The sequence below is a fragment of the Microchirus variegatus genome (assembly GCF_963457635.1).
Source record: "Microchirus variegatus genome assembly, chromosome: 10".
In the NCBI taxonomy this organism is placed as follows: Eukaryota; Metazoa; Chordata; class Actinopteri; order Pleuronectiformes; family Soleidae; genus Microchirus; species Microchirus variegatus.
This window is the reverse complement of record NC_139811.1, coordinates 29,190,723-29,212,021: the sequence shown is the minus strand read 5'-3', so window position 1 is coordinate 29,212,021 and position 21,299 is coordinate 29,190,723. Positions and strand designations below refer to the sequence as shown.

Below are 21,299 nucleotides of genomic sequence, written 5' to 3'. Positions count from 1 at the left end.
ATCCAACAGAGCCGGCTCCACAAACAACCTGCACAGCTGAGGCACTTGGTATTTCTTAATGCCAACCTCGACCTTAATTAAAGATCTGGGTGTTCATTTTTTTTCTTTTTGTTTTGCATATTTTAATCTATATTTTATTATGTTGTGGTTTGCAGTGTTTTGTGTTTCACTTTAAATTTGTTTAAAAGGAAAAAGTTGAAAATTGAAATAGTTAAAAGTTGAATTGTAAATAGTTGTTTTTGTATTTTTTCATAATTTATTTTTTACATTTTATGTGGAGTGTATAAATAAAAGCATATTTATATAATAAACATATATAAATAAAAATACAAGTTTTTTTACTTTAGTAATTAATTTTATATTGTTGTTGATAAATTAATGAAAGCAATAAAACAACCTGAAGAGCCGCTTGGGAGCCGAAAGAGCCGGTTCTTTTTAGTGAGCCGAGCCGAAAGAGCCGGTTCTCTAAAAAGAGCCTACTACAGGCGCAGAAGTGGTAAAGACCGCCCTATTTAAATGAGGATTTTGCGCGAGTCAAGAGTTGTCAACATGGAGAAAGAGCAGACTCAACGGAAGCGCAGAATGAAATTTGAAGCCACTGAACAGAAAGCACAGCTGACATTCTCCGGTCTTAACCGGGTAACATAGGTAGGTATTGGCTTTAGATTTTGCATGGGCATCACATACCACCTGAGAATTATCCCTATCTTTGTAGCTTTATTATTAATTAGCAAATGAATTAATATATTATGCTAAAAACACATTTTCGGCTTTATCTTCCAGACTGATGGAGATATTGCCTTCAATTTGTGTACAATGATTCATGTAACAACTATCTACAAGTACGATCATTATTACTTTGGCTATGATTGGTAATAGTTACATAATAAGTTAACTGGTTAACTTATTAGTGAACACAGAAAAAATAGTTAAGGCATTTTTTCTTTATTATTGAGCTCATTTGGACACATTGAGGATATCATGGGTTTATTTAGCACTTATTCATAATATTTATTACATTAAAATATAAATGTATTAATCATATAAATAATAGTTAAGGCTCCATTTCTTTATAAATGCATTGAATGGAAAGTTTGAACATATTGTATGCTTTTTCATGAAATTTAATAAACAGTGTATGCTTTTCATGACATTTGGACACTTTGAAGATATGGCAGGTGTGGTTAGCATTTAAATATTCATTATATTTAACAAGGTATAATAGGTAAACTAGTTTTATTAAAAACTAGAGAGAGTTCAGGTATTCTGCTTTTTAATATTGAGTTTATATGGATACTTTGAACATGTATAAAGTGTAGTCAGCATTATATTATAATATTTAACAGTTATTTTGTTGAATTTATTAATAATTAATTAAAACAGTTAGTGGCAGGTGCGAGTGCGTATACTTTGGGTATATTGGAAAGTTGAGGATTGGACAAGTTCACGGAAATGAATGGGCGTCATCTGTGAACGCGTAGTTGAACATGCGCTGGAAAAGAGTAATTTCCTGATTTACAAATATAATATAACTGTAAATAACCGTAGCCATGTGTGCGCACCGCTGTGCCAGTTAAGACCTGCCTTTCAAACGTGTTAAATATAGACGCAAAAATAAACACCGCAATCAGTTTCAGGTTTGATAAATCACTTTGTAAATGCCCCATATTGCATATGCATTAAGGCAAGAACGCTAAATGGGTTGCGAGTGATATTTTGCCTGTCTGAGGGACGAGCACCTCGTTGCGCCCTGTTAGTAGATCAGCATCAACGTAAATCTGCGTGTGCAATCCAGTTTGCACACGTATTTGCACGCGCAAAGCTTTAGTAAATCAGGCCCTTAGTTTACTGGTGCTGTCCGAATTATGAATCTAAATGGAAAGGCTTGGAAATTACACAGATAAAAATCCCAAAAAACCAAGCTGAAAGACAATATAACAATTTGAATCAATGGACTGTATTCTCTCTAAAGTTGTGGTTTAAGGTTTTGAGGAAGTTACAAATAGAGAAACAGGCTAAAATCTTGAATTGGGTAGCTTACGATCCAGAATTTGAACCTGCTAGATTAGACGGGGGCTTTAAACAGTGGGCAAGGAGAGGTCTCACGTCTTTCTGCTCCCTCTTCTCAAACAACACATTTCAGAGTTATGAGTTAATTTCAGATACATTTGGACTGGAAAAGCAGGACTTCCACAGATATCTCCAAGTCAAAGACTATTATAATAAAAAAATACAAATTAAAGAGGAGAAGGAATACAATTTGATTTCTATATTTCAGGTTGCATACAAAAAAAGAGACAACAAAAAGTTGGTCTCAAGAATATATGGAAGTATAAAAGCCTCTAACAATCACTCAATTCAATTAAACAAAAATCGGAGAGGGAGTCAGAAACACAGATATCAGAAGAGACCTGGTTGGAAATATCTGAGACACAAGCGACCACTGCTAACTCAAGATTACTAAGAGAGTTCGGCTGGAAAAATGTAGTGAGATTTTTCATAACTCCTAAAATAACAGCAATGCAGACTGGCACACAGAACCAAGGCTTCTGTTGGAGACAATGTTGAACCTCTATGGCTAACCACTTTCATGTCTTTTGGGCTGTTCGAAAATCCAGCCATTCTGGAGGGGGGTATTAATTGATAAAAATAACATAATGGGGGTGGATTTGGATTTCTCTTTTGTCACTTTATATCTTGGTAAAATCCCTGAAACAGTCCTACACAAGGACAAATACTGATTGAAGATTCTTTTAGCAGGTAGCAGGAAAACTTTTATCGTGAAAATGGTTGCAACTAGATCCGCCAACATAGGTCCAATGGCACGGGATCGTTCGAGAAATTTACTACATGGAGAGACTTACTTTTGTTTTACGACTTCAGTTGGAGAAATGTACTGTACGCTGGGAGAAATGGATTGGGTATGCACCTTGATTAGTGAGACTTTGTATTAGGATGTATGTGTCTATGTCTGTATGTGTAAAATAATATCTCTAATTTAAATGTAAATTAATAAAATAAAAAGTATTAAAAGAAAAAAAAAAAAATGCTAATGTTAGCTCAGCTGGTTACATGGCTAAATGTGATGGTAAAAATAATTATAAAACAAAATACTCACTTTATACTCAGGCGGCCGTTTATCTTGTTTCCTTCATGCACTGGGCCGGCGCCCGATACCACTGTTGCCCACCCGGCCGAGCGGCGGCTTCAGACGCAGGCACTGCAGCATCTGTAGCAGCCGTTCGCTCCGACCTGATCTAGAGCAACTTGGCAGGCCGCAGCAGAGCGACTGAGTTGCTCCAGATCCCGCCAGTGCCAGGCCGTAGTGCGTGCAGCTCCGCTCTGCTGCGGCCTGCCTCTGGATAAACTTGTGGCGGCACATTCAAGTGCACACAAAAAGTTCTGCAGGTACCTGGTTCTGACCGCGGGCACGGCCAAAAAGCAGGTATTTTCCCTTGCAGCCATATCAGATTGTAAACCACATTCAGTCATTGTCTTCTCAGTTTACAAGGCCAAATTAAAGAGAGCCAGAGCCAGTAGTAACTTTTAGCAAAGCTGGCGGACACTTCTGGGAATGAAGTCTCGTCCATTCTAGGAAGTCTTGTACCCCTATGGGTAAGTCTAAAAAGTGCAGAATTGGAGTTGTAGTACAAATCTTGAATTAACGTTTGCCACTGATGACGTCAAATGACGCGTTTTGCGTCATTTGACGTCATCAGTGGCAAACATAAATAACATTTTTCAGAAATCTGAGGGAGGGAATCACATAACATATATACTGCTATTCTAGCAATACAAAGCCACATGCAAATCAGTGAAGTATTCCTTTAAGAAGGACAATAGTGTGCTGCCTTTCAGCAATCACACTAATAAGTGTAGTTAATAAAGGTAATGAGTGGAGAACAGGATGGCTTCTTAAAAAAAACTAACAGGTCTGTGAGAGCTGGAATTCTTACTGGTTGGTTGGTGATCAAATACTTATGTCATGCAATAAAATGCAAATTAATTATTTAAAATTCATACAATGTGATTTTCTGGATTTACTGGAAATCAGCAGTGTATCAAATACTTGTTCTCCCCTCTGTATATATACATATATATGTTATATTATGTATATACATACATGAGAAGAAATTAATTTAAACAAAGAGCATCTCATTTGCGGATCAGAAATAAAACCCTTCATCCTCCCTGATGACACATGTATGTCCCGCTGTTTTCAATAAAGTTAAGAATGTGAGCTTCATGTAATCATATGGACTACCCAGGGTTCAAACCCTTGACCCTCCAGTTGACAGAGAGGAAGTACAGAGAAGGATATCTTTATATATTTATACTGTATATAATATCCATCCATCCATTCATCATCTACTGCTTTTCCTCCATATGGGGGTCAATGATATAATATAATAAAAAAATGTTTCTACCAGAACACACACTGTGTGCATGCATGTCATCGTGGACAAATTGTTCTATGCACATCAATTTTCCATGTTGCAGTGTACAAATTTGCCACCGATGGGAAAAATAAATCACAGGCACACATTCAGGCAGTCTGTGTGTTTAGGAAGTTTCTAACAAAATGTGATGCTATTGATTATTGAAAATAACATCAAGGATGTAGTAGTGCAATGTTATTGATGCGACTAGACTTAAAACACAAAAAAAAAAAGGAAAAAAGAAGACAAAGAATTGAACTTTGAGATTGTCCAGATCAGGAATGAGAGAAGAAAGGAAAGAGAAGGAGGCAGTAACATAAAATTATGGATGCTGACTGCTGTAAAAAAACAAAACAAAAACATAATTCAGACAAAATGGTTTTGTAACATTTTGGTCACACAGTCACACATTAAACCTGTTAAATGTTAGTACAGGACAATAAATTCCAATTACAAAACATCTAGCTACATAGCTAACGTGGCATTTCAAATAGTAGGTTATTGTTAGGAATAGAAAGAGTTGCTTTGCAAAGTAGGCCACACAGTCATGTGGTGGTTAGCATATTTGTGATACAGCAAGAAGATGTCTTGACAGTAGGGCTGTGCGATGCTGTAAATTTTGGTATCAATACCATGTAATTACAGGGCCAGTATTGCCAATATACTGAAAATGCCTGATGAGTGAAGGATTTTGTACTTTTGCCTTTAATTAATTAACTTTGATTATGATAATAATAAAACACAGTTTACCTAATTATTTGTTATGTAATGAAAGAAGCCTATTCTTCATCTTTGCATTGTTATGCAGACGACACTACACGCTATACGTATCTGTACAGCCGGACGACCAAAACCCCTCAATTAAACTCCAGGATTGTCTCATAGACATACAGACGTGGATGACTAAGAACTTTCTGATGCTTAACACAGAAAAAACTGAGGTCATGGTCCTCAGGCCAAAAGATATAAGAGCACCACTTCAAGTGGAGCTCTAAGCCTAGGCAGTAACACTCCAGTCCCTTGCACTACAGTAAGGAACCTAGGAGTCCTGTTTGACCAGGATTTATCACTGGAAGAACACATTAAGCAAATATGTAGAACAGCCTTCTACCACCTTCGCAACATTAAGACAATTAGAAATATTATATCGCGACAAGACTCTGAGAAACTAATCCACGCCTTTATAACCTCTAGGCTGGATTACTGTAACTCCTTACTCTCAGGATGTCCTAGTAAGTCCCTGAGAAGCCTTCAACTTGTCCAGAATGCAGCAGCACGGATTCTTACTGGAACCAGAAGACCTGATCATATAACTCCTGTCTTGGCTTCTCTTCACTGGCTCCCAGTGAAAAGTAGAACAGATTTTAAAATACTTCTACTCACATACAAGGCCCTGAATAATTCAATTCAAGATTCAAGATGCTTTATTTATCCCGAGGGAAATTATTGTGCAACAATTGGGAGGTAAAAGTGGAGATGTACAAGAGTTAAAAGATACATAAAATAAAATAAAATAAAAATAAAAGTAAAATAAACAAATAATACAAATGCAACAAAGTGCCAAACAGAAGGAAAAATACATACAACAGTAACTTAAATGCAACAATGCCACAAAAAAAAGAATCACAGTCAACATAGGTATATATATATACAGCAGTACGCACGGAAATAAAATAAGTACAACTAAATATGGTGAGCAAATGTTGAAAGTGATAAACAGTGATAAGGTGACTAATGATATCAGCATAGTGCACACAAAGTAAAGTGATGAAGTGATATGGGTAAAGTGACATTTGGATCAGGACACAGTGTCTCCACTGTTCCTAATGTGGCCAGAAGTAGCTAAATTAAACAGCCTGATGGCCACAGGAAGAAAAGACTTCCTCTGGCGTTCTGTGTTACACCGGGGGAGAATGAGTCTGTTGCTGAAGGTGCTTCTGCTCGAAGTCAGCAGCTGGTGGAGAGGGTGAGAGTTGTTGTCCAGGATACTGTGCAGTTTACACAGCATCCTCCTCTCAGACACCACCACCAAAGAGTCCAGCTGGACCCCCAGGACGGAGCCAGCCTTCCTGATGATCCTGCTGATCTTCTTGGCGTCTGCTGCCCTCAGCCTGCTGCCCCAGCACACAACAGCAAAGAAGATGGCACTGGCTACCACCGACTGGTAGAACATCCTCAGCATGGTGTTACATACGTTGAATGACCGGAGCCTCCTCAGGAAATAGAGACGACTCTGGCCCTTCTTGTACACAGCCTCAGTGTTCTTGGCCCAGTCCAGTTTATTGTCCAGGTATACTCCAAGGTACTTGTAATCCTGGACAACATCTACAGTCACACCGTTGATGGAGATGGGTGTGGGGGTAGATTTCCTCCTGTGGAAATCTACCACTAGCTCCTTAGTCTTGGTGGAGTTGAGAATCAGATGATTATCTGTGGAGCTCCTTCCAGTTGACAAAGGAGTCCACGACGCCCCTGTACTCCTCCTCCTTCCCCTCACTGACACAGCCAACAATTGCAGAGTTGTCAGCAGACTTCTGCAGGTGGCAGGACTCAGAGAGGAACTGAAAGTCTGAGGTGTACAGGGTGAACAGAAAGGGGGAAAGAACAGTTCCCTGTGGAGCCCCAGTGCTGCTGACCACAGTGTCAGACACACCATCCTGCAGTCTGACATACTGTGGTCGACCCGTCAAGTAGTCAGGCACGTTCTTATATTTGTGACTTAACCCTGTAAGACCCAAAATAAGAAAAACCAAAAAAAAAAATTATGATTTGATGATTACCAAGGGATTTTGGGTCACAACGTAGGGCTCAGTGTCAGAAAGCTGGGTTTGCCTCCTAGGTCATGGGTCTTCCAGCAGGACAATGACCCCAAACATACCTCTAAAAGCGACCAGAAATGGATGAAAAGAAAGTGCTGGAGGATTCTAAAGTGGCCAGCAATGAATCCAGATCTGAATCCCATTGAAAACCTTTGGAGAGATCTTAAAATTGCTGTTGGGAGAAGGCACCCTTCAAATATGAGAGAACTGGAGCAGTTTGCAAAAGATGAGTGGTCCATTTGAGAGGTGCAAGAAGCTTGTTGATGGTTATAGGAAGCGATTGATTTCAGTTATTTTTTCCAAAGGGTGTGCAACCAAATATTAAGTTGAGGGTGCCAACAATTTTGGCCCATTTTTTAGTTTTGCTTGAAATTATATTGTATTTATATATATACTATATATGTGTATATATATACAGTTAGGTTCATAATATTTGGACAGCGACACAGTTCTCTTTATTTTACCTCTATACACCACTACAATGATTTTGAAATGAAACAAACAAAATGTGCTTTAACTGCACACTTTCAGCTTTAATTTGAGGGCATTACAGCCGTCGAATGAGTTCTGAAGCATTTGGTTGAATATGAGCTAGGGATGCACCGATTGGGGCCGATTCCGATTTCCGATTTTTCAAGAAGTTTGACCTGCCGATACCGATTTTAGCCGATTCCGATTTCAATTTTCAAAACCATTCTCTCTCTGTGAGTATGTGTCTCTCTCTCTCCCGCCCCCATGCCTCGCGCTCTCTGCGCACACACAGGTTTAAATGACAAACAAACAAATGCTGAGTGCTGATCAAAAGTTTTGTGCAAGTGATTTAAGGTCCTGACTCTTGTCTTAAATATGACAGGCTTCATTCAGTGATTGAAACAAATATATAAACATTAATGAAACGTTTACATGCAGAGCGTGCGCTCACTCGCAAAGCAGACGGCAACGGCGCGGCTGCGCGGATGTTGTGTGATCAAATACACCGGTACGGCGGTAAATTCAAAATTCATATCATACCGAAAACCGCCCAGCCCTACACTCTACTACATGTGCATGTAGCCACATGCATGTGTGTTGCTGATGCTGCGCGATGCAGGTGCATTTGATCGGCTTATTAAAATCGGAATATTTCTGTCTGATCGGCCGATCGGCGATTGTGGCCGATCACATGAAAATCGTCCGGTTCCGGTCACTGGCCGATTAATCGGTGCATCCCTAATATGAGCAGATAAAATTGCTGGAAACACTTCAGAATTCATCCTGTTGCTTTTGACAGCAGTTACATCATCAATTAATACAAGGGAACCAGTTCCATTAGCAGCCATACATGTCCACGCCATGACACTAGCACCACCATGCTTCACTGATGAGGTGGTATGTTGTGGATCATGAGCAGTTCCTTTCCTTCTCCACACTCTTCTCTTCCCATCACTGTGGTACAAGTTGATCTTGGTCTCATCTGTACACCTACCTCCTGGAGAGTTTTTTGATCTGGCCAACTGTTGTGAAGGGCTTTTTCTTAACCAGGGAAATAATTCTTCTGTCGTCCACCGCAGTGGTTTTCTGTGGTCTGCCAGGTCCTTTGGTGTTGCTGAGCTCACTGGTGCGTTCTTTCTTTTTAAGAATGTTCCAAACAGTTTATTTGGCCACACCTAATGTTTTTACTATTTCTCTGATGGGTTTGTTTTGATTTTTCAGCCTAATGATGGCTCGCTTCACTGACAGTGACAGCTCCTTGGATCTCATATAGAAAGTTAACAGCAACAGATTCCAAATGCAAATGTCACTCCTGGAATCAACTCCAGAACTTTTACCTGTGTCATTGAAGATGAAATAATGAGGGAATAGCCCACATATAGAAAGTGTTCTAATTACTACACCGTTCACTTGATTTGGATGTAAATACCCTCAAATTAAAGCTGAAAGTGAGATTAGAGCCATTAGACCATTAGAGAACATCTTGTTCGTTTCATTTCAAATCCATTGTAGTGGTGTATAGAGCCAAAATAAAGAGAACTGTGTCGATGTCCAAATATTTATGGACCTAACTGTATATATATATATTTAGTTTTTCCCCCCCTCTCTTTTTGTGTTAATCCAAAGCACACAAAGCAAATAAACATGTATAACAAAACATGTGTAATTGCAATAATTTTCTGGGAGAAATACTTTCATCAGGGGTGCAAACACTTTCAGCCATGTCTGTACAGGTTCTCTGGCCTCCTTTAAAATGTCCTCAGTGAAGCCTTTAGTAAAGGTGTTTCTTTCAGATAAACCACACAATTTAAAGTAGCCTTTTATTATGACCAATCAAAGGCACACCCATGCAATATACATACTCTCAGCCTAGGTGGTTTATTGTAGTAAAATGTAGCACTCGATAATAACTAGTTTACCAAATTTGGCAGAAAAACCCTTTTATGTCCACACAGGAAATCTTATATCTTGTGGAGAAGGGGCAAAAGGGGAAACTTTGTTAAAATGTTTTGTTATGTACATTGTGTATATGTTGGTAACGTTGGTAATGTAATATTATGTTCATTGCATCATATCCCATTGACTTCATCTGTATTCAACCATTTTTAACTTTGAAATTGAATCAAAGGAAAGAGCATTTGGCTTTGATAGATTTCATTCTACCACTGACATGATGTCACCTGCTGAAAACACCAGATGAGAATTGACTGTAGAGGGCAGCATTGGAGTACTCTGACAAAATGATTAAAGTTGCAATCACTGAATCATTGAGCCGAAACCTTTGACTTAAAAACAACCGTCAGCAACAAGGTTTATGTCTTTCATTCAATAGATATAGTAAACAGATCAATACTAACATGCCTTTGCTCGTGACTGACTACTCGTGGACACAAACAGAAACAATGGTGCACATTAATGTGCCTCTAAAAGGAGCCAAAGTTGGGAAGGTGGACATCATCTCTTCAGATGAATACCTGAAGGTGCACTACCCTCCATTCCTGTTTGAAATATTCCTGTTTGAACCCATAGACAATGATAGAAGCACCTCAAAGGTCGGAAATGGAGCTGCAATCCTTAGTTTGCAAAAGAGAACCAATATAATGTGGGAGCAACTGATGATGACCTCATGTGATAAAGAAACAAAGAAGCAGATCAGACAACAAGCACTACTGAAACATCAGGAAAAGCTTGTGTCAGAGTCCCAATCCAAGGCTGAGAAAAAGAGAGCCGAGGATACCTATTTAATTGAGACAATGATGAAGCTGGAAAGAGAGGAAGCAATAAAGATCAGGAAGATGAAGGACGCTGAATGCGAGAGAACCACAGCAGTACTGGAGGCGTGGCAGCCAAGCTGCAACAAAACAGAAGAGGATGAAAACAATGTGAAGTTCATGAGAGAGGAATCGAGAAGTAGAAATGTACAACTCAATAAAAGAGGAAGCACAGCGGCTAAGTGCAAGAAACAAAAGGTGGATCCTCCTGCTCTGAGATGCCCGGGAAATATTCAAGTCACATTTACACCACGAGCTTTCTCAACACCACTCAGGGAATCAAAAGTGCAGGAGGAGGAAGAGTGGCTGAGAAAACAAGCGGAAGCCAGACACATACTCACAGCAGATGCTGAAGAACTGAAGGGGCTGAAAGAGGAAGAAAGGAACCCTGACTGGCTGAAGGACAAAGGAGACAACTGTTTTACAAAGGGGGATTATCTGAGTGCATTGAATGTTTACAGCTTGGCCATTAGGCTCAACAGAAAAATGTCCGCTCTGTTCTCAAACAGAGCGGCATGTCATCTGAAGTTAGGGAACCTGGACAAGGCCATCGAGGATTCCTCTCAGGCTCTCGACCTGTTGACTCCTCCTGTGGCTGCCAACGCAGCGGCCAGAGCCAGAGTTCACGTCCGCAGAGGAGTGGCGTTCTGTGTGTTGCAGCTCTATGTAGAAGGGCTGCAGGACTATGAAGCTGCTCTGAAGATTTACCCTGACGATGAATCTCTGCAGTCAGATGCTCAAAAGATACGAGGCATCATTCAAGGAGAAGCAGCAGCTGCACCTGACAAGCAGTGAGAAACAGATTATACACCAAGCACATGGATGCTTGCTATTGTGGTTCTGCCTTTCATACAGTTCCTCAGTTTCTCTTGATGTGATGAACAAACAAAAGGACACAACTCATGTTTATATTGGCACATTTTTAATTAGATTAGACTTTATTGATCCCACTCTGGGTAAATTCACTTGTTGCAGCAGCAGAAAAAAAAGTTCTCCCTACTTCTTTTAAAGCTTCATATTTTAATTTGTTTCTCTCGTATTTCTACACTACCAGCCAAAACCATCTCATTTTACACACACCATCTCATTTTATTTATTAAAGTGTTGGCCCTTTTGCCTTTACTTTGTGTTGTGTCCAAACACTGGTAGTCACTGCATGAAAAGTGGGACTTGCGGCAGTTATCGTCCCTGAGAATTGCTGTGAAACTCCCAGTCAACTGGGATGCGCATTTCGAGTACCTAATACCAACATAGTCACCTGTGACCCTCCATGTGACACCGAGAAGGCTATAACTTCCGGTGTCGTTAGAGGATCAGTTCCTTTCATCTTCTCACTGTGCATGTACCGTCTTGCACTTTGTGCTGAGAGAAAGGAATAGGAAACTTAGTTTGCAGCCGACAGTCGGAGCCGCGGGGAACCCGTCCTCCAGAGGCTGTGGCCAGCTGATCATCTGAGACCAGACGACAGAAGAGAGTCAGGTTTGTGTGTTTATTGTTGGTGTGTTAGTCGTTAGCTTTGCTCGGTTCTAAACACCGCTTTGCTTTGTGTATCTTACTGGGACGGTATTCGCTCTCGCTCCCAGTGCTCGTTGCAATATTGATTTTGCGTTAGCCGTTCTAGGCTACTGCTTTATTTATTTATTTGACCTTACCTGTGACGGTAGTGTTTTCGTTTCCGCTCCCGGTAACGCTATAATTTATTTATATTCTGTTGCCGACAGCGTGTGCGCTTGGCCTGGTTACTATACTTTCACTCACCTCCGATTGCTGGTGAAGGCAGTGTATTCGCTACTGCTCCCAGCGCGCACTGCCTTATTGCCATTGGTTTAAAAAATAAAATTGTTGTTTGCTGATGGAGGTAGTGTGTTCGCTCTCATTCCCAGCAACGCTGCTTCGGCTGCCTTCGTGATGGCCCATCCTTGTGTCGCCTGTGCGGCTCCTCTTGATCCCGAGGACGATCATGACCACTGCCCTCCTTGCCTCGGTCTCGAGCATTTGAGGGAGGGCCTCACTGACAGCGCCTGCATGAACTGTGGCCTCCTGCCCTGGGGGCTCAGGGTGGCTAGGTTGGCGGAGATGGAGCCTTGGGCAACGGCTGACAACCTTTCTACCTTAACCGGTCTCCCCCCACATCAGCCCGAAAAAAAGGGGAGGGGCGGGCTGTCCTCCAAGGTGGACAGTTTGGCGGCCGACATGGAGCAGATGAAGTCGCTCCTCCTTGCCCTTCAGCCTGGGACTAGTGGGGTGCTGGCTGGGCTACAGCCTGGCCCTCCCTCGGAGAATGTGCCTCTGCTTGATGATGCCTTATCACTGGCCGCTTCATCTGGTCTCTTCCATGAGGCTGTTACCGAGTACGATGCCTCCCACACATTGGGGGAGGCCTCTTGGGAGCCTTGGGAGCCAGTGGTATTCACGGAAAATCGTGCGATAATCTCGAACGGACACAAGTTCGCGAGATCCAGTGATAGACTGTGTGTATAAAGGAAACAGCAACAACACAGCTTCTTTTCATTCTCCGACGTGGAAGAACTGTTGATATGGTGTCATAAATTATTTAGTTTCTCCACTTCAACAACCAGTCTCTCGTCGTACATTATGACTCTCCGAGACGCTCGGATTAATTGACTGTTTACCTGGTAGCACTGGTCACGACGTAATGTTGATGTGAAGTTGTGACAGGCTATATGACCTGCATATTGTGTTTTATTTTGAAAGGGGGGCGGAAATGTTTTACTTTGATTCTGTGTCGCTTTTCCTGTCTGGTGCAATCTGCTCTGTTGGAATTTACGAGGTTCAGCAGCGGCAACGGCAAAAATAGAACTGCTACCTATCGATAGCTCTGTGGGGAGCCGCTTCTGGGACGCTGCTGAGACGCTCCCAGCGCGTCTGGTGGAAATGCTCTCATTGATTAGAATGGAAGCGATTTGCAACGGTGACCTCGCCGCTGCCGTTCTGCGGCCGTTCCGCGTCCAGTGGAAATCTAGGGTTAGCTGCCATGCAGGATGCAGCACAGTTTGGGCTGGGGCGTATGCCATCGGTTGAGCCTGCCACTGCCTCCCTCGTTTTAGCTCCTGATGAGGCCTTGAGGCCGGATGGCAGATGTCCCCGGCTACAATGCAGGGACACATACGACCTTCTCTCTAAGGCCTATGATGCTGCAGCACGAATGGGTCGTATTGGAAACTCCCTTTCCCATCTACTGCTGAGCCTGTCAATCTCTCTGCAACAGGCTCAAGTTGATCCTTCACTGCAACTTTTACATCTGACAAAAAACCTTTTCCCTATGTATATATGTTCATGTGTGTTTGTGTGTGTTCTCAACAATCAGAAAGGGCTTTTGATGGCAAAATAACAACTTATTTACAAGATTCGTCAGTTGAGACCTCGCGACGGAGAAATGCAGCTCTCACAGCGGGTCCTTTTTGAGTCCACACGGCTCTGTAAACTCCCTCCTTTCATGATCGCTCAGATCCATAACTCCCTCCTTTCATGATGGCTTTGATCGCCCTCGTCACTGCTCCATTCACGTCACTCTTCTTCACCAACCTTCCACGACACACATGGGCGGTGCTGAGAGGGGGGCCATTGGAGTCAATCTGTGCTGCGGCATCATGGACATCGCCTGGCACATTCGCACGGTTTTTTCGCGTCAACGTCGCCGCTCCCCATCCGATGGATGTGATCCTACGTCCGAGCTCTGCTGTCTCTGATGAGTGAGGTGGGTGTTGGATTCTTTGTGACCTTGTTGGTATGAGTCATCCAGTGCTTTAGGCACCGCCTCTGGCGGTCAGTAAGGATGAAATAGAACAAAAGTTACGAATGTAACTACGGTTCTATGAATCCTGGATGACCGCCAGAGCGTCCAGTCACTCAGAATCCTCGTGTTTTCGCGAGAAGATTCTGGGAACTGATCCTCTAACGATATCGGAAGTTATATTTCAAATATTTTTATTGTGAAGCAGACAGCATATCAAAAATACAACCATCTCGGTTTATACAATGCCTCATTTTTTGTAACAAAAGCAACACAAAGATGTCACAAGTATGTGACTGAATGAAAATAAAGCTGGGAGAGAGAATAAAAAAAAAATATACAAAAATTAATAATTAAAATAAAGTAAAGTGCATAAGTCCCTCCCTGTCCCACCCCGTCCCACCCACCAAGTGCTACTCAGGTTCATGATGCATCCTGTTTCAGAAAAGAAATAATTGGGTGCCACATCCTCTCAAAGTCCTTCAATCTGTCACCAAGAGAATAACGAATCCTTTCCAGATGTAAGGTATCAGTCAGTGCAGTCAACCATGCTTTAAAAGTTGGTGCCTCCTTCTTTTTCCAATGGAGGAGAACTAGTTTTTTCCCACAAAGGAGACCGTAGGATAGAAGGCGACGTTGCATATTCTGCAGGTTCCTAGTGCTCTCTGATGTCCCTAGTATGACCAAGAGTGGATCTGGCCTTAATGTAGTCTTGAAGACCTTTGAGAGAAAAGAAAACACTGCTGTCCAGAAACTCTCTAATTTGGGGCATAGTATATAACTGTGAAGTAGGTTTGCCTCCGTTTGATTAAATTTTTCACAGATGGGCGATGTTTCTGGGAAGATTCTATGTAATTTTACTCTTGAGTAATGCAGCCTATGCAGAGTTTTAAACTGGATCAAACAGTGTCTAGCATTCAGGGAGCAAGTGTTGACATAACTCAAACTTTCCTTCCATACATCTTCCGCTATTCCCATACCCAACTCTTCCTCCCAACCTTCCTTTATGTGTTCCATGTCCACCGGGTCTAGCTCCTGAAGTAAATCGTATATAACTGAAATTGCATTCCTCTCCATTGAACAGTCTCTGAGACACCTGTCTAGTTTGTCAGGGGTGGCGTTTTCAAAATGATCCAGGTGCGTCCTTATAAAATGTCTAACTTGGAGGTATCTAAAAAATTCGCTTTTTGACAGACCATATTTCTCTTGTAGTCGTTGAAATGACACAAATGAGCCCTTAACATACAGATCTCCCACACTGTGCAGTCCAAGCTCTTTCCACCTATCGAAGCCTCCATCTATTATAGAAGGAGTGAATGATGGGTTTGCTGATATTGGGAGTGTGAAGGATAGCTTCCTGAGTTTGAGTTGCCTTGATATTTGTCTCCAGATCTGAATAGTGCTGTGTATTACAGGGTTATAGCGATAATGTGATTTTTTAAGGCGGATGGGAGACATCACAATAGCACCAATCGAAAAGGGAACACAATCCTCCCATTCCATGTCCAGCCAGCTGGCGAGCACAGCTGTCTCATCCAGCCAGTAGGAGATGCACCGAATATTTGCTGCCCAATAGTACCTCACAAAATCTGGGAGGGCCAACCCACCATTTGTTTTACTCTTGCACAGGTGCCCCTTTCTGATCCTATGCGTTTTATCATTCCAGATAAATGAAAGAGTTATAGAGTCTAGTTTTTTAAAGTAGGTTTTACTAAGGAAGATGGGTAAGTTTTGAAAGAGGTACAGTAACTGAGGGAGACAGACCATTTTAATTGCATTTACTCTACCTATCAAGGAAATAGGGAGGGTTTTCCAGAACTCAAATTTGTTTTTAAACTTATTTAATATAGTCATATAGTTAGCGTCAAATAGTTTATTATATTTCTTTGTAATTTCTAACCCCAAATATGTAAACTTCTCCCATGCCAATCTGAATGGGGTTCGTTCTAGTGTGCCAAGGTCACTACATCGCACTGGCATCAGCTCACTTTTTGCCCAGTTCACTTTGTATCCGGAAAACGAGCTAAATAGATCAATTGTCTCCAGTAAAAGAGGCATTGAAGTTTGTGGCACTGTGATAAAGGTCAAAATGTCGTCCGCATACAGCGATATTTTATTTGAGGTGTAATCTGTATCATAACCACGGATCTCCTTATTTGCACGAATGGTCGCCGCTAAGGGTTCGAGTGCCAGTGCAAACAACAAGGGGCTGAGAGGGCACCCCTGTCTAGTGCCTCTATGTAGGTTGATTGTCCCTGACATTGTCTGATTAGTGAGAACTCTGGCACTAGGATTGGAGTAAAGCAATTTTATCCACGAGATAAATCTTGTTCCAAGCCCAAACTTTCCTAATACCGCATATAAATATGGGAATTCTACACAATCAAAAGCCTTTTCGGCATCTAAACTCAGAATGAACAGATCTTCCGTTGGACGTCTGGGGGAGTACAGAATATTAAGTAGGCGTCTAACATTATGAAATAGGTGTCTGCCTGGGATAAAACCGGTCTGATCCGGATGTATCAATTTAGTTACAAGAGGATTGAGTCTTGAAGCCAGAGTTTTAGCCAAGATTTTAAAATCAGAGTTTAACAATGACACTGGTCTATATGAGCCCACCTGCTCTAAGTCCTTCCCCTTCTTCGGAATAAGCGTTATTGTAGCCTCATTGAGTGTTGCCGGTAATTTGCCATCCTCCAAGGACTTCTTATACATCCTGAGGAGAAATTAAGCTATTGTATTGCCAAATTTTTTATAAAACTCGTTGCATAATCCGTCTGGTCCCGGGCTTTTGCCATTCTTCAGGGAATTGATCGTTTTCCTTATGTCTCCTTCTGTAATTTCTATTCCTAAGGAATTCTGATCACTCTCCGACAGTGTTGGTAATTGACATGCATCTAGGAACTGTTTCATAGCCTCAGGTGCATGTGCCTGGGAGCTGTATAGAACTTCATAATATTGGCGAAATGCATTATTAATATCATTGTGCGAAGTGATGGGCGTGTCAGTGCCTGATCTTATCTTATGAATAGCCCTATCACTTTCCCTTTTCCGCAGTTGTCTCGCCAACAGTTTGTGAGGTTTATCCCCAAATTCAAAAAAATTCTGTTTAGTGAAATTAAAGGCTTTAGAAATATTTTCCGAGAGAAGCGTATTGAGCTGATATTTGAGGGCTGAGATTTTATTGTATTTCTCTGCGGAAGGCTGGGCGGCATTTTCTGTGGCTATATTAATTCAAACGGGGAATATTCATATTCAAATGATCAGAAAAAACCTTAGAAGAACCTTAGAACACAGTATTTAGTTCCTCTAGGGCAGCTGTGGCCTAGTGGTTAGGGCTTCGAGCCCGCAGCTGAAGTGCTGTTGAGCAAGGCACCTAACCCCTGCTCCCTGAGCGCCGCTCACTGGCATGGCAGCTCACTGCGCTGGGTTAGCATGTTCTCCACCTCGCTGTGTGTGTTCACTAACTCACTGCAGAATTAAATTTCCCCTTGCGGGACTTAAAGGGTTCTTAATCTTTAATCTCTCCTGAAGCCAACAGTTCATGTGCATATGAAAATGAAGAATTATTCATATATATATACACACACATATATATATATATATACATACACATGCATACCCACACATACATATACACACGAACAGCATCACATGAAATGGGGAGAGGTTCTGACCCAGTCGTTGGCTCATCAAGAGAGATGTTGCATGTCTTAGCTTATTAAACCGTATATATAAAAGGAATATCTTATAACACACTAACATTAATAACATTGATTGAAGCTTGAACTGTAAACAAAACGGCAACAAATACCGTGACTTCTGGTCACCTGTTGAATTTCTCCGTTTCAGTTTGTTTCTGGGAATGAAATGTGTATGACGTCTGGACAGGTGTTATAGTGGGGTCCTCACCATCACCTCACTCTGATGACCCGAAATGGCGTTCTGCGTATTGGCGTGCTTCTTCTGGATCCGTGAAGAACCTCTCTGACCCGTTGTGTGTCACCCGTAGCTTAGCAGGATACAGGAGTCCAAATTTAACCCCGGGTTTGTCACGTAGTATCTTTCTGGCTGGGGTAAAGGCAGCTCGGCGTCTTGCGACTTCAGGTGGTAGATATCTGAAGATCTGTATCCGCTGGCCCTGGTACGTTAGATCTCTGATGGACATCGCCTTCTGTATTATATCTTCACAAGCGTGGCAGTAATGTAGCATTGCAATAAAGTGCCGAGGGGGTCCATCATTGCTAGGTCGTTTCCTCGGGGCTCTGTGGGCTCGGTCTATAACTGGTGCCTCTGTGAAGTTTAACACATCTTTTAACAACTGAGCCATAAACTCCCTCGGTTTTTGGCCATTTTCACTCCCCTCTTTAATTCCGGCCACTCTCAAATTCTGTCGTTTCGAGCGGCCTTCCAGATCCAGACATTTTTCTGACAGTGATTCAACTTGCCCAGACAGTCTCTTAACTTTGTCCTCCAACTCTTGCATTGTATCTGAAGCGTCGTTAGCAGCGTTTGCTAGCTCCTTCAAAGCTTGGCTTTGTGCACCCATTTGGGAATTAAGCGCTTGTATTGCTGCGTTATTTTCGGTTTTCAGCGCAGCTATCTCCCCTCTCAAGGTGGAAGTTACCTCTGAAATCTCCGCCTCGATCTTGTTGCAGATGTCCGACTTCACAAGTGCTAGCTCCGAGTGGAGTGATGTTACGGCCCTTAGCACGTCGTTGCTATCCGCCTGCTGGACGCTCTCGCCGGCTCTCGTCTCCGTAGTCGAGCCCGAGGCTTCGTGCTGGCCCGTCTCCTCGTCCAGATCAAGTTTCGGATTAGGTTTTCTCTGCATTTTCTGACGGGACATTTTTGCTAGAGATTCTCAAACTGTTAATTGATAGATCCCCCAAAGTTTCGTTCGTATGGTTTTTGTTGAAATGGAATTTTAACTTAAATCTGCGAGAGCCGCTGGTGAGTGCGTCCTACTCGCTCATCGCTCACGACACTCCCCCATCGGAAGTTATAGCCTTCCGGGTGTCACGTGGAGGGTCACAGGTGACTATGTTGGTATTAGGTACTCGAAATGCGCATGCACGAGGTGGAGATATTCAGTGCTTTAGGCACCGCCTCTGGCGATCATCCAGGATTCATAGAACCGTAGTTACATTCGTAACTTACATGTAAATGACCATGCTGCGATCTGTTCAAATGAAAATCAGGAGTGTGTGTCTCCATGGAAAAGATACAGTCTCAGGAACCATTGAGTTTTTCTCAATAGATGTAAGTTTTGTTCTTAGTTTGTTTCCCTGTAGAAGGAATTTCAGTTTACATTTTGAAGAGCCATTATTTCTTTGAACAATTGGAGTATTATTTACAATATCTATATAAACAGCCCCCAAAAAGAAGAGAAGGTTCTACATATGAAAAAATGTAAATGTTTCCATAGAGTTCAAGCTTAACTGCACAGTGGATGTGTTTACAACACATCTTCCAGCAATGTGTTCTACAGGGAGAAACCATTCTGGATGTGATATGTCTGTTCCCTGCAAACTCCAAACTTCTACTGGCTGTAAAAATGTCTGTATGGATGGAGGGTCAAATGGTCTGTCATAGGGGTGGTAATGCACCTAGGGGGCGGTAACTTTGTGTGTGAAGTATAGACTGTGATGTTAATCATTTGAGTTGTGAGTTAGGACATTATCAGCTCATTCAGTAACAGACTGATCCATCCACACTACACCACAGAGCACATTCAATTTATTTCATTAGTGTCTGATTTGATATTAGAAATATGTGTCTATCTTTGATCCTTCTCTCTTAAGTATATATAGTATATTTTGTTTTCATGAAACAACAAGAACAGATGATGGAAATACAGTGGTATGCATGGTATGGTAGTGGCACCCTTGTAAATGTTCATGATTTTCCTTTATAAATCATACATTTTGTTTGAATAATTCTTGCACACTTTCTGTAACGCCGGAAGTAAGGGATGCTGTCAAGCTGAAGAAGGAGTCCTATCGAGCCTGGTTGGTTCGAGGGACTCCTGAGGCAGCTGACAGGTACCGACAGACCAAGCGGACGGCGGCCCGAGCAGTCGCAGAAGCAAAAACTCGGGTCTGGGAAAAGTTCGGGGAGGCCATGGAGGAGGACTACCGGTCGGCCTCGAAGAGATTCTGGCAAACTGTCCGGCGCCTCAGGAGGGGGAAGCAGTACTCCGCCAACCCTGTCTACAGTGGGGGTGGGGAGCTGTTGACCTCGACTGGGGACATCGTTGGGCGGTGGAAGGAATACTTCGAGGATCTCCTCAATCCCACTGACACGCATTCCCTAGAGGAAGCAGAGGCTGGGGACTCAGGGGTCGACTCATTCATTACCCAAGCCGAAGTCACTGAGGTGGTTAGGAAGCTGCCCAGTGGCAAGGCACCGGGAGTGGATGAGATCCGACCTGAGTACCTTAAGTCTCTGGATGCTGTAGGGCTGTCCTGGTTGACACGTCTCTGCAGCATTGCGTGGCGGTTGGGGACAGTGCCTCTGAATTGGCAGACCGGGGTGGTGGTCCCTCTTTTTAAAAAGGGGGATTGGACCAACTATCGGGGGATCACACTCCTCAGCCTCCCGGGGAAAGTCTATTCCAGGGTACTGGAGAGGAGAGTTCGGCCAATAGTCGAACCTCGGATTCAAGAGGAACAATGCGGCTTTCGTCCCGGCCGTGGAACACTGGACCAGCTCTATACCCTTCGCAGGGTGCTCGAGGGTTCATGGGAGTTTGCTCAACCAGTCCACATGTGTTTTGTGGACTTGGAGAAGGCTTTCGACCGTGTCCCTCGTGGCATTCTGTGGGGGGTGCTCCGGGAGTATGGGGTCGGGGGCCCTTTGTTAAGGGCCGTGCGGTCCCTGTACGACCGGAGCAGGAGCTTGGTTCGCATCGCCGGCAGTAAGTCAGACTTGTTCCCGGTGCATGTCGGACTCCGGCAGGGCTGCCCTTTGTCACCGGTTCTGTTCATTATTTTTATGGACAGAATTTCTAGGCACAGCCGGGGGCAGGAAGGGGTCCAGTTCG

General features: G+C 42.7%; 1 protein-coding gene across 1 annotated transcript; it reads left to right on the top strand.

Moving 5' to 3' along the window:
• Positions 1-10,086: 10,086 nt before the first annotated feature.
• Positions 10,087-11,295, top strand: LOC310932589 (dynein axonemal assembly factor 4-like; the record flags this gene model as incomplete). The annotated part of the gene is made up of 1 exon (XM_083895915.1): positions 10,087-11,295. The coding sequence occupies one exon, from the start codon at positions 10,087-10,089 to the stop codon at positions 11,293-11,295; it is 1,209 nt and encodes a 402-aa protein (XP_083752041.1).
• Between the last annotated feature and the right edge of the window lie 10,004 nt (positions 11,296-21,299).